At 43.0% G+C, this 14756-nt stretch overlaps 1 protein-coding gene across 2 annotated transcripts in view; it reads left to right on the top strand.

The window, feature by feature from the left end:
- Nucleotides 1-14756, top strand: part of PDE4C (phosphodiesterase 4C) — a 110008-nt gene that overhangs the window by 65980 nt on the left and 29272 nt on the right. Inside the window, exons 2-5 of one of the 2 annotated variants that reach the window (XM_067473518.1) lie at nt 5978-6169; nt 6379-6415; nt 8898-8953; nt 14142-14337. In XM_067473518.1, the coding sequence (XP_067329619.1) occupies nt 5978-6169; nt 6379-6415; nt 8898-8953; nt 14142-14337 (481 nt within the window). Of the gene's footprint in view, nt 1-5977; nt 6170-6378; nt 6416-8897; nt 8954-13717; nt 14338-14756 lie in introns of those variants that run through there. The other variant, XM_060784886.2, reaches the window with a different exon arrangement.

Genomic DNA, 14756 nt, shown 5'->3' on the forward strand with positions numbered 1-14756 from the left:
GAAAGATGGGCTCAAAGACAACCTTAAAAACTCTGGCATAGACACTGAGAACTGGGAAGCCCTGGCCCTTGAGCGCTCCAGCTGGAGGTCAGCTGTGACCAGCAGTGCTGCAGAATTCGAGGCGGCACGAGTGAAGGGCGAAAGAGAGAAACATCCCAGGAGGAAGGCGCGTCAAGCCCACCCCGACCGGGACCGCCTTCCACCTGGAAACCAATGCCTTCACTGCGGGAGAAGATGCGGGTCAAGAATAGGGCTCCACAGCCACCTACAAACCCACAAAAATAGTCATCAAGGAAGACCATCTTACTCGTCCAACGAGGGATCGCCTAAGTAAGTAAGTAAGTAAGGTCCCCGTCCATTGTTGGTGGGGGTCACAGTATTTCTGGATGCAGGTGAACTGCAACTTCCAAAAATCTATGATTCTATGTGGTTGGAAAAGAGATTTAAAGATGGGCTCAAAGCCAATCTTAAAAACTCTGGCATAGACACTGAGAACTGGGAAGCCCTGGTCTTTGAGCGCTCCAGCTGGAGGTCAGCTGTGACCAGCAGTGCTGTAGAATTTGAAGAGTCACAAATGGAGGGCGAAAGAGAGAAACGTGCCAAGAGGAAGGCGCGCCAAACCAACCCCAACCGGGACCGCCTTCCACCTGGAAACCAATGCCCTCACTGCGGAAGAAGATGCAGATCAAGAATAGGGCTCCACAGTCAGCTATGGACTCACCACCAGTACACCGATCTTGGAAGACAATCCTACTCAGACAACGAGGGATCGCCTAACTAACTAACTCATTATTCTATGATTCTAAGAACATGCCTTGTTTATAACTTGGGGACTACCTGTATATTGGTTGTTGTGTATGTGTATGGAGTTATGGTGGCCTCATGAATTCATTCAAAGTTTTCTTTCTTAGATAAGTCAGACTCAGGGGAGGCTTGGTCAGCCTTCAGCACCTTCCAAGGACTCATCAGGCTCTGCTTAGCTTCCACGTCCAGATCTGTTCCCTTTTATTTCCCAGGAGGGCCCGCAGCTCCTGCAGTCCTTGGCCATCGGCCTCCTTCTTCCAAGGCCTCTTCTTCCAAGGCCTATTTGGCACCTTCCAAGGACTAACCAGGGCTGGCTCTGCTTCGCTTCCACGTCCAGATCTGTTCCCTTTTATTTCCCAGGAGGGACCGCAGCACCTGCAGTCCTTGGCCATCGGCCTCCTTCTTCCAAGGCCTCTTCCCTGGAGAGGTCCAGGCTCCTTTCTCACACCGCATCATGGAAAGAGGAGCTGAGCCAAGCGGCAGGGAGGTGACCGCCTCCAGTATCTGTGCCAAAGGAGGAGGAGGAGGAGGAGGAGGAGGAGGAGGAGGAGGAGGAGGAGGAGGAAAAGACTGGCCTTCAAAACCCTTCAGTCCCAATCAGAGCACAAAGGAGTGTCCAGTCCATCCCCTTCCATTTCTCCTACCACTTCATCACATGCATTAAATACTACTGAGCCACCCGCTTAAGAAACGGCAACCTACAGTGTTCATCCCATGATGTAGGCTTCAAGCGTAGGGTCGAGATATCTTGGCGTTTAAAAAGGATCGCAAAGGGTTATGTTTTCAGATGCTTTCTAAGCCGGTTGGCAAGTGACTTTTTTGGCAAGTTATCCAGATAGTTATTTGTTTATTTATTGTCTCAGAAGCAAATCAAGGGTACAGTTGTAATGTATTTTAAAAACACAAGTTTCAAAACTTGGCATTAAACTAAATGTCCTTTGACCAGAAGCTGACCACTTGGTGTCACTGTGAGAAGGTCCTCCATTGTGTATGATGGCATTGTAGTAGGTGGTCTGTGGTTTGCTCTTCTCCATATTCGCATGCTGGGAACACCACTTTGTGGCGCCATTTTGGCTTGGCATCCCGTGGTACCAGAGCGCAGTCTGTTCAGCGCCTTCAAAGTCGCCCAGCCCAAAGTGTGCTGACGAAAGAGTCTCTCATTCGATATCAGCCATGGATTGAGATTCGGGGTTTGAGCCTGCCACTTTTGGACTCTTGCTTGCTGAGTTGTTGCTGTGAGTATCTCTGTAAATCTTAGAACACTATTTTTTGATTTAAGGCATTGGCATGCTGGCTGATATCTGAACAGAGGACGGGCCGGAGATATCATAGAATCATAGAATCATAGAATCAAAGAGTTGGAAGAGACCTCATGGGCCATCCAGTCCAACCCCCTGCCAAGAAGCAGGAATATTGCATTCAAATCACCCCTGACAAATGGCCATCCAGCCTCTGTTTAAAAGCTTCCAAAGAAGGAGCCTCCACCACACTCCGGGGCAGAGAGTTCCACTGCTGAACGGCTCTCACAGTCAGGAAGTTCTTCCTAATGTTCAGATGGAATCTCCTCTCTTGTAGTTTGAAGATATCACTGTCTTAGTCCTTTCATTCCACGCTACTACTACCCGGCAGATGTCAGATGGTACAATACCAGCTAAACAGTATAATTTCTAGGTTCTTGTGGGTTTTTTCGGGCTATAGGGCCATGTTCTAGAGGCATTTCTCCTGACGTTTCGCCTGCATCTATGGCAAGCATCCTCAGAGGTAGTGAGTATAATTTCTCCTGTGATGTAGGGCATAGACATCCTGTGATAATGCAACATGTCTCATTCAGAGCCACATCCACTGTTTTAGCGTGGTGAGATGTGTTCCACACTGGACATGTGTACTCAGCAGCAGAGTAGCAAAGCACAAGGGCCGATTTCGACTGGTCAAAGGACATTTAGTATAATGTCAAGTTTTTAAACTTTGTGGTTTTTTTAAATACATTACAATTGTACCCCTGGTTTGCTTCTGATATGATAAATAAATAGGTGTTCAATGTATTGTCGAAGGCTTTCATGGCTGGAATCACTGGGTTGTTGTAAGTTTTTTTGGGCTATATGGCTATGGTCAAGAGGCATTCTCTCCTGACGTTTCGCCTGCATCTATGAGAAACATCCTCAGAGGTAGTGAGGTCTGTTGGAACTAGGAAAAGGGGTTTATATATCTGTGGTTTATATATCTAGGCACTGTCAGGCCATTATATGCTAATCAAGGTGGTCAGTTGAAACATTCACACCTAGCTCCAGCAGACAAGAGTCCTTTGTCTCACCCTGGTCATTCCACAGATATATAAACCCCTTTTTCCTAGTTCCAACAGACCTCACTACCTCTGAGGATGCTTGCCATAGATGCAGGTGAAACATCAGGAGAGAATGCCTCTAGACCATGGCCATATAGGGTTCTTGTGGGTTTTTTCGGGCTATAGGGCCATGTTCTAGAGACATTTCTCCTGACGTTTCGCCTGCATCTATGGCAAGCATCCTCAGAGGTAGTGAGGTCTGTTGGAATTAGGACAATGGGTTTATATATCTGTGGAATGGCTGGGGTGGGGCAAAGAGCTCTTCTCTGCTGGAGCTAGGTGTGAATGTTTCAGCTGAACACCTTCATTAGCATTTGAAGGCCTGGCTGAACCTGGGAAAATCTCTTGTTGAGAGGTGTTAATCTGTGCCTGGTTGTTTCCTTTCTGCTGTTTTGCTGTTGTAATTTTAGAGTTTTTTTAATACTGGTAGCCAGATTTTGTTCATTTTCATGGTCTCTTCCTTTCTGTTGAAATTGTCCACATGCTTGTGGATTTCAATGGCTTCTCTGTGTAGTCTGACATGGTGGTTGTTGGAGTGGTCCAGCATTTCTGTGTTCTCAAATAATATGCTGTGTCCAGGCTGGTTCATCAGGTGCTCTGCTATGGCTGACTTCTCTGGTTGAAGTAGTCTGCAGTGCCTTTCATGTTCCTTGATTCGTGTTTGGGCAATGCTGCGTTTGGTGGTCCCTATGTAGACTTGTCCACAGCTGCATGGTATACGGTAGACTCCTGCAGAGGTGAGAGGATCCCTCTTGTCCTTTGCTGAACGTAGCATTTGTTGGATTTTCTTGGTGGGTTTGTAGATTGTTTGTATGTTGTGTTTCCTCATCAGCTTCCCTATGCGGTCAGTGGTTCCCTTGATGTATGGCAGGAACACTTTTCCTCTGGGTGGATCTTCATCTTTACTCTCGTGGCTTGTTCTTGGTCTTGCAGCTCTTCTGATGTCTGAGGTGGAGTCTCCATTGGCCTGGAGAGCCCAGTTGAGGTGGTTCAGTTCATCTTGGAGGAGGTGGGGTTCGCAGATTCTTTTTGCATGGCCATATAGCCCGAAAAAACCTACAACAACCCAATAAATAGGTGTTTGATTCTCAGCAAATCAGAGACTACAACTTTGCTGTGTGGAAACAGTCTTCCGTTCATGTTGCCAAGTTTTCAAGTCTTTGGTTCTTGTAATGCCAAGATTCTTGTTTCATGTTCATGCCTTTGCCTATGTACCTTAGAAGAGTTTGGCCTGGATTAAGTTTCCTGTGCTCATGTTCCTGTATTTTACTTTGGGTTATTTCTATGTTCTTGGATTTCTAGTTCCTGTGATGTTACATGGATTTCTTAAGGACCTTTCTTGAACTCTGACTGCTTTTGTATATTGCTGTTTCTATCCTAATTTTGGATATCAGCTCCCTTTCCCCTTTTACATCTTGTTTACATCTTGTTACATCCTGAATAGACTACTGCAACGCACTCTACGTGGGGTTGCCCTTGAAGACCGTTCGGAAACTTCAACTAGTCCAACGAGCGGCAGCCAATCTGCTCACCAGAGCGACATACAGGGAGCATACCACCCCCCTGCTGTGCCAGCTCCACTGGCTGCCGGTTCAGTTCTGAGCACAATTCAAGGTTCTGGTTTTGACCTACAAAACCCTGTACGGTTCCGGTCCAGTGTATCTGTCCGAACGTATCTCCCGCTACGTCCCACCCCGGAGTCTGAGATCATCTGGGGGGGGGCCATGCTCTCGACCCCACCACTGTCACAAGTGAGGTTGGTGGGGACGAGGAGCAGGGCTTTCTCAGTGGTGGCCCTTCACCTGTGGAACTCACTCCTGGGGGAAATCAGAGCATCATCATCCCTCCTCTCCTTCAGGAGGAGGGTGAAGACGTGGCTATGGGACCAGGCCTTTGGGCAATCTGGCAATTAAATAAGACATTCAGGCGAGTAAGACCAACAGGATTGATGAAGTGGAACTGAAAACTAGAACTATGAGTTAGGGAACGCTGACCATGTAGAAGGAGGAATTGGGTTTGTATTGGTTTTATTGATTTTATTGGTATAATGCATGAATTGTTGTTAACTGTGAATTGATGTAACTTTGTGTTTTGATTGTTCTGTGCTGCAGGCATCAAATTGTGCCTTTGCTTTTGTAAGCTGCCCTGAGTCCCCTTCGGGGTGAGAAGGGCGGGGTAAAAGAACCCCAAATAAATAAATAATAAATTTTATTATTCTTTATTCAATAAACTCTATATATTTGTACGATGGGCCTCTGGTGCGGTGCTGGGTGAAGAGGTGCCTCAGGACTAGGGTGCAACACAAGTTTCACCGCAATTGCTGTAAAAATGAGGGAGAAAGGAGCCTCCGAAGTTTCCCCATTTGCGCAATGCAAAATTTTGTTACTCTTGTTACAGTCACAAAATTTTCACTAACGACACTTTGGAAAGACTTTAGAAACAAAATGCCGGTGCTCCCTAATTTTGCAATAGGCTTTGAATTTTTTGTATTGTCGAAGGCTTTCATGGCCGGAATCACTCAGTTCTTGTGGGTTTTTTCGGGCTATATGGCCATGTTCTAGAGGCATTTCTCCTGACGTTTCGCCTGCATCTATGGCAAGCATCCTCAGAGGTGAGGTCTGCCGGAGCTGGGAAAAAAGGGGTTTATACCCCTTTTTTCCCAGCAGACCTCACCTCTGAGGATGCTTGCCATAGATGCAGGCGAAACGTCAGGAGAAATGCCTCTAGAACATGGCCATATAGCCCGAAAAAACCCACAAGATTTGAATTTTTTTTCATCCATCACACAACCCTTAATATCCTCTCTTTCTCCTCTTGTTTCTCTCCCAACAGCTTTGACATTGAGAATGGCTTTGCTCCAGGCCGGAGCCCACTGGAGTCCTTGGCCAACCCAAACCTGGGGCTGGTGGTTCAGGGATCGGCTTTGCATGGACAGCGCCGGGAATCGTTCCTCTACCGTTCTGACAGCGACTATGACGTCTCCCCAAATGCCATGTCCCGTAATTCCTCTGTGGCCAGTGAAATGTAAGCACATGGAGTCTGCTCTGTTGTGGGGTGGGAGGCACACGTTAATGACAACAGAACCAAATGCTCCTCACCTGCGCATGAAAAGCTCCAACTCCATTTGAGCAACCTTGAATGGGCAAAAACGTTTGACTCTTCTGTTGGAGAGTATCTTCATACATGCACACGAGTTTCTGTATCTCTAGCATGCTTTATTTCCTTCTTTTCAGGCATGGAGAGGACCTGATTGTGACCCCCTTTGCACAGGTAGGGGACCTTTTGAGAGATAAAGTGGGCGAGAATGGGCTTGCATCAGTCAGGGGCTGCCTCACTAAGATTGAGTTAATGATTGAAGCTGATAAGGCAATATTTATTATTATTATTATTAAAGGTAAAGGTTTTCCCTTGACATTAAATCTAGTCGTGTCTGACACTGGGGATTGGTGTTCATCTCCATTTCTAAGCCAAAGAGCTGGTGTTGTCCATAGATGCCTCCAATGTCATGTAGCCAGCATGACTGCGTGGAGTGCCATCACCTTTCCGCCAAAGCAGTATCTATTGATCTACTGAATGTTTTTGAACTGCTAGGTTAGCAGAAGGTCGCAGGTTCTATTCCGGGGAGCGGCGTGAGCTTCCGCTGTCAGCCCTAGCTTCTGCCAACCTAGCAGTTCGAAAACATGCAAATGTGAGTAGATCAATAGGTACCACTCAGGTGGGAAGGTAACGGCGCTCCATGCAGTCATGCTGGCCACATGACCTTGGAGGTGTCTACGGACAACGCCGGCTCTTCGGCTTAGAAATGGAGATGAGCACCACACCCCAGAGTCAGACATGACTGGACTTAATGTCAGGGGACAACCTTTACCTTTACCTAGGTTAGCAGAAGCTGGGGCTAACAACGGGATCTCACTCTGTCTGTGGAATCGAACCACCGATCTGCCAGTCAGCAAGTTCTGCAGCTTAGCAATTTAACCTGCTGTACCACCGTGACCCCATTATTATTATTATTATTAATAATAATAATAATAATAATAATAATAATATTTTTTCTTACCCGCCTCTCCTCATGACTCGAGGTGGGTGACAGAATAATTAAAATATGTAAACACTGTAAAAATACCACAAATACACATAACCACTTTGAGTCCCCTTTGGGAAGAGAAAGCGAGGGATAAATATAAGGAGGAGGAGGAGGGATCACAAGCCTGAGAAAGTTACACAAAATGAACACATCAAACTACTTTGGGACTTCCAAATTCAGACTAACAAAGTTTTGGAGCACAAGACTCCTGACCTCATGATCATGTTAAAAAACAAAGTATGGATCGTCCATGTTGAAATCCCAGGTGACAGCAGGATCGAAGAGAAACAACTGAAAAAGCTGACACGATATGAGGATTTAAAGATCGAACTGCAAAGACTCTGGTACAAGCCAGTAAAGGTGGTCCCAGTGGTGATCGGCACACTGGGTGCAGTGCCTAAAGACCTTGGCCTGCACTTAAACACAATTGGTGCTGACAAAATTACCATCTGCCAGCTGCAGAAGGCCACCTTATTGGGATCTGCACGCATTATTTGCTGATGCATCACACAGTCCTAGACACTTGGGAAGTGTCCAACATGTGATCCAATACAACAGCCAGTAGAGTGATCTTGTCTGCTGTGGACTCATCTTGTGTTTCAAAATAATAATAATAATAATAATAATAATAATAATAATAATACATTTTAATACTATTAACACAAGCCAACAAGTATTTTTAATCAAATGTAATTTTAGGTCATTCTTATAGATTTTTTGCACTGAATCCAGATCTGTATTTATTTTTTCTCTATCATGTATAGTTTTGTGATGAGGCGAATCAAATAATTAATGCATTTTCACACTGATTTCAGTAAAATCTAATGGGACAGCAGAGGAGTGATTGGGATTATCTCTTCCAAATCTGAGGCTATGACAAAGCAGTGGCACGAGTGAGAAAAAGAATGACATGAGATATAGTTAGCCTTACATCAATGACCTGCTGAACAGTGTTTGGAAATAATATTGGAATGCCGAAATCAAAATATTTAAGTCCTTAATTCTCAAAGAAAGTATTCACAATGGGATTTTGGCCTACATCAATAGGAGCATAGTGTCTAGATCTAGGGAAGTCATGTTCCCCATCTATTCCGCCTTGTTTAGACCACACCTGGAATATTGTGTCCAATTCTGGGCACCACAATTCAAGAGAGATATTGACAAGCTGGAATGTGTCCAGAGGAGGGCGACTAAAATGATCAAGGGCCTGGAGAACAAGCCCTATGAGGAGCGGCTTAGGGAGCTGGGCATATTTAGCCTGAAGAAGAGAAGGCTGAGAGGAGATATGATAGCCATGTATAAATATGTGAGAGGAAGCCACAGGGAGGAGGGAGCAAGCTTGTTTTCTGCTTCCTTGGAGACTAGGACACGGAACAATGGCTTCAAACTACAAGAGAGGAGGAAGAACTTCCTGACTGTGAGAGCCATTCAGCAGTGGAACTCTCTGCCCCGGAGTGTGGTGGAGGCTCCTTCTTTGGAAGCTTTTAAACAAAGGCTGGATGGCCATCTGTCGGGGTTGCTTTGAATGCAATATTCCTGCTTCTTGGCAGGGGGTTGGACTGGATGGCCCATGAGGTCTCTTCCAACTCTATGATTATATTCAGGATCAGGTAGGACCTGTTGCCTTTTGCGTATTATTTTATGTCCTGAATTCCTTCCTTGCTCCAGGTCCTGGCCAGCCTTCAAACAGTGAGAAGCAACTTCACCGTTGTAACCAATGTGCAGCAAGAGCGCAGCAGTAACAAGTAAGAGGGTAGCAAAGGGGAGAAAGAGATGGGATATGGGAATCCGATGGGACAGACCCATTGCCATTCACCTCTGCCTCTTTTGGGGAGCCTATTGGCCATCAGAATTTGATTCCTTGTTGTTCAAGCGGCGGTCAGGTGGAAAGATCTGAGTGTGGGTTGAGTACACGACTGACCGGAAGACCTAACAAGCAATGAAGTCCAAAGGTCTGGCATCTTGGAAAATGGGGAATGTTGTCTCTCCATTATTCTATGCAACCCAGCATAGAAGAACCCATATGGTGGTTTCGTAGGTAACACGCCAGGCCTTCCTCTGATATATTGCTGTGTATATGCAATTGTGACAATGTTACAAATTATTTACATCTAATCAATAATAATAATAATAATAATAAAAAACCCCAAACCCCAGAGATGACACAAGCAAAGATGAAGTATAAAAAGAACCCCCTCTTCTTTGCATGTATTGTATATTCCCTGACCACATGGCACCACCTACTGTCTGAAACAGCATCATCCAGGGGAAAGTGTCTATATGATCTTATTTATTTATTTATGTATTTATTTGCAATATTTATATTCTGCCCTTCTCGCCCTGAAGGGGACTCAGGGTGGATCGCAGAACATACATACGCGGCAAACATTCAATGCCATTTTATACACAAACAAGACAGACAATGGTACATAGAGGTATATGTTGGCTTTTCCCATCTTTGGCATCGTATTTATTTATTTACGACATTTATATGCTGCCCTTCTCACCCCGAAGGGAACTCAAAGCGGCCTACAAGATATATATACATACAATATATTATATTATTAGCATAGTACAATATCAGTATTATATATTACTATATTGCACTATACCATTATATTGTAATATTATTAGTAATATTACATGTAACGTAAAATATATAATTATAATATCATATTATTTCTATTATATTGTATTATATTATATATATGTAATACAAAGCGGCTTACAAGATATATATACATACAATATATTATATTATTAGCATAGTACAATATCAGTATTATATATTACTATATTGTACTATGCCATTATATTGTAATATTATTAGTAATATTACACGTAACATAAAATATATAATTATAATATCATATTATTTCTATTATATTGTATTACATTATATATATGTAATACAAAGCGGCTTACAAGATATATATACATACAATATATTATATTATTAGCATAGTACAATATCAGTATTATAACTATATTGCACTATACCATTATATTGTAATATTATTAGTAATATTACATGTAATATAAAATATATAATTATAATATCATATTATTTCTATTATATTGTATGACATTATATATATATATATATATATATATATATGTATGTATATATATGTATATGTATATATATACGACATTTATATGCCGCCCTTCTCACCCCGAAGGGGACTCAGAGTGCCTTACAAGGTATATATATATACAATATATTATTAACATAGTACAATATCAGTTTTAAATATTGCTATATTGCACTACATCAATTATACTGTAATATTATTAGTAATAATACATGTAATATAAATATATAATTATAATATCATATTATTATTATTAGTAGTATTATATTGCATTACATTACATATATATATGCAATATATTACATTACATTACATTACATTACATTATTAGCATAGCACAGGAGACAAGGTGGAACTGTCCCCTGGCCCCCTCTCTCTTCACTCTGGCCCAGAGCGGCAGTTAGTGCTTTTGTGCTCAGTTCCATTGTTGTCACTCCATTTCCCAAATGTGATCTGTTCATCTCTAATGACCCTTTCACTCCCCCCTTCGATGCTCCAACTCCTGTAGCATCACCCTTGTTTGGTAAACATTGCAAATAAGGCAATTTCATGATCCTGAGTAATAACGTGATTCACAGTATTTTGAAGGAATTTAACAATTATAGGTAAGGTTGTTGTAGGTTTTTCGGGCTGTATGGCCATGTTCTAGAAGCATTCTGTCCTGACATTACGCCTGCATCTGTGGCAGGCATCCTTGAGTCCCCCTAGGGGTGAGAAAAGCAGTATATAAATGCTGTAAATAAAATACGAGGGGTATTTTTTAAGTAAGGTCCGTTGGAACATAAGTACACAACGAAAGTTTATTTCAAAAAAGTAAATTTATTTTCAGAAAGTACATACTTCACTCTTTTTTTCGACATAGTTGCCAAGTTTGTTCAAACACTTATCATACCTCTGAATCAATTTTAAAATACCCTCTTCATAAGGTATTCATAAAATACCCTCTTCATAAATCCTCGCTTCAACTGAAGCCACCAAATCGTCTGTAACACTGTTCAACGGAGAAAAAGTTGCAGGCCTGAAAATAGTTGTTCTTTTATGATTTTGAGGTGCTGAAAACGAAAATGACATTTAAAAATGTATATTGGCTCTAGTTTTTATGATATAAGCAATCACGTGATCACGTATGGTTGAAAAAAATGCATGTTGCGACTTACACTATGGAAGATTCTAGAATATTCTAGAAAGTTTGATGACGCAGTATTAGTGCCGTGTGCAAAAGCCAGAAAGCCCTATATAAGGCCAGACTTTTGAACAGTGAGGGTCAGTCAGTTGAAGACTGAGACAGTATCGTTAAAATCGTTTTACATTGTTCTTTTTACTGTAGTTATGCCTCGCATGTGTGTAAATAAAGCACTATGGAAAAAAGATACCAAGGCAAATGGACTCCGTCAATGCTGTCAGACTCCTGCTGGAGCATTAGAAGAGACAATCCTTTCCTTGAATACAAAAGAAAAGTCAAGAGAAGCAAACAGGATAAAAACTAAAGTCACGATTAAAGCGACATTTAAACTTTCAGACTTTTCAATTGCATTAGGCCTACTAATATAGTTTCTTGCTGCACAAACGTAAACAATAGACTAATTAAATAAATATTTCTCATGTATAATCTATTGGCAATATAATTTGACTAAAATTTAGTAAATATTCACGGTTTATATACATGCAGTAAGGTTAGGCGCATTATCATAATATTAACGAATTACTATTGTGGAGAAAATTGAAATAGCTGTTGCATAAAAACCAGAGCCAATTAACACATTTAATTATTATATTTGAATTCAGCATGTTAAATTTATTAAGAAACAGCACATTTCGTTTCCGCAACTGAGAAAAACTGAAAATTTGTAGAACAGTGTAATCAAAGAAAGGCGACCAGAGCAGTCCTCATCATGGACGTTGTCACGGCCATCTTTGAATTGTCGTACCCACTTACGCACTTTGCTTTCACTCATAACAGTATCCCCATACACTTCACAAATCTGTCAATGAATTTCTGCAGCAGGCAGGTTCCTTGCTGACAAAAACCATATCACTGAGCGAACCTCACATGCGGAGGGTGAGTTGATAGTCTTCAACATTTTTAAAGCACAGAACAGAACCGTACAGGTTAGCTACAGAGCGGAAACTGAGCACAGTTGTTCCCGAGGCATGCCGGTATACGACGCATGTGCTCGTTGCGGTATGCGCGCGAACTACTAGTGTCTACAACAAAACGGACCTTACTTAAAAAATACCCCTCGTAAATAATTGTGAGTTCTGTTGGAAACTAGGAAAATTGGGTTTATATATCTGTGGAAATTCCAGGGTGGGGGAAAGGACTCTTGTCTGATGGAACTAGGTGTGAATGTCTCAATTGGCCACCTTGATTAGCATTTGACGGCCTGACAGTTTTTAGGTGTGCCTTGTTACTTCCTGGGGGAATTCTTTGTTGAGAGGTGATTAGCTGTTCCTGATTGTTTCTTGTCTGGAGTTCTGTGTTTGAATTTTGTTCTTTATTTATCGTTATAATTTTAGAGTTTTTTTTAAATACTGGTAGCCAGATTTTGTTCATTTTCATGGTTTCTTCCTTTCTGTTGAAATTGTCCACATGCTTGTGGATTTCAATGGCTTCTCTGTATAGCGTGACATGGTAGTTGTTAGAATGGTCCAGCATTTCTATGTTCTCCAATAATATGCTGTGTCCAGGTTGGTTCAACAGGTGCTCTGCTATGGCTGACTTCTCTGGTTGAAGTAGTCTGCAGTGCCTTTTGTGTTCCTTGATTCGTGTTTGGGCAATGCTGCTGCGTTTGGTGGTCCACAGCTGCATGGTATCCGGTAGACTCCTGCAGAGGTGAGAGGATCCCTCTTGTCCTTTGCTGAACGGAGCATTTGTTGGATTTTCTCAGTGGGTCGGTAGATTGTTTGTATGTTGTGTTTCTTCATCAGCTTCCCAATGCGGTCAGTGGTTCCATTGGTGTGTGGCAAGAACCATACATCAGTTATAAGTAAGCAGCACAACACTAGCACTGGAAGCAATCCCAAGAAGCAGGACAACAGAAAAAGGTCTTTTATCCATTGGGTGAAGGGTAACCAACCCACTAACCAATCAAAAAGGGGAACTTATCCCTTTAGTATTGTGCTATATCATCTTTTGCAAGCTGCTTGTTTTAAGGAGTGGGGGAATCTCTCTGTGACCATGTCTTGATCCCTGGGCCTCAAAAGATGATGTGTTTTTCAGGAAAGCCTCCAGCTCGCCTCCACCCAAAGTCAACCTACCTGGTAAGTGCTTCTACTGTGTGAGGATCTGTGGGATGCATTTTGAACTCAGTCTTGATTCCTTTCAACGGACCGGTAAGATGAGCCAAAGAGAGGGTTCGTGGTGTGATAATACGATGATATAAATCAACTCCTGTGCGCCTTGGAGAATTATTTTGGAGAGAAGTCTAACTCTATAGCAACACATCCGATGCACAAAGGGACCTTTACAATTTGTTCAAAATACATGAATCATGCTCTATGGTCCATATAGATGGGACTTACCCTATAATGTCATCAGTCACTGAAATCCTCTGATGGTCGCCCTTCTCCCACACATCAGAGCCATTGATCAATCCTACCCTGCCATCAATATGTATGGAGCTGACACCCATCATGTGTAAGTCCCCCTTTTCCCGCGCACATCAAAGTGATTGATTGGTCTTTATGGCCAGCTGATGGCACCTTCCCGTTTCCTGCACCGTTTGTCCATATACTATGCAACTGCACCTTGGATGTCTTAGTTAAAATGACATGATTGTGACAGGATGGTCCAAAGTGTGGCTGGATGTGTTCCCAGACATCCACAGAAGCGAGAGAAGCGAGTCAAGTCTCGTATTCAAGCTAGTGCTCCTATGAGTATAATTTTTCTGCTTTCTGCAGAAGATGTTGTCCATAAATTGGCCATGGACACACTGGAGGAGCTGGATTGGTGCCTGGACCAGTTGGAAACACTGCAGACCCGCCACTCGGTCAGCGAGATGGCCTCCAATAAGGTGAGGAACCCAACATTTCCTCCTTCTGAGCACAGCAGAGAGCTGACCCCCAAGCCTCTAGAAAGCTGGCACATCCAGCTTTATGTTATAGAGAACAAGAGCAGGGGATGTAACCTACTGTCATAATCCTGTAGTTTGCACTTCTATGAAAGGTCATGAGTTCAAAGCCAGCCCGGGTTGGAGTGGGTTTCCAACCAATTGTGTAGCTTGTTGTCGACCTTTGCAACCCAAAAGACAGTTGCATCCAGGGGCGGTTTGTCCATTACGCGAAGTAAGCGGTCGCAGAACACTTTTTTTTGCCAGGGGCGCAGAGGCGCCTCTGTAAATGCCCCTCGACCGCCACTTGAGGAGCGCCCCCTCAGCTCACAACAGTCCTAGCAGTCCGGGGGGAGCCTCGGCTTTCTTGCCTCGCTGCCAGG

This window comes from Anolis sagrei, chromosome X (assembly GCF_037176765.1).
Source record: "Anolis sagrei isolate rAnoSag1 chromosome X, rAnoSag1.mat, whole genome shotgun sequence".
Classification (NCBI taxonomy): Eukaryota; Metazoa; Chordata; class Lepidosauria; order Squamata; family Dactyloidae; genus Anolis; species Anolis sagrei.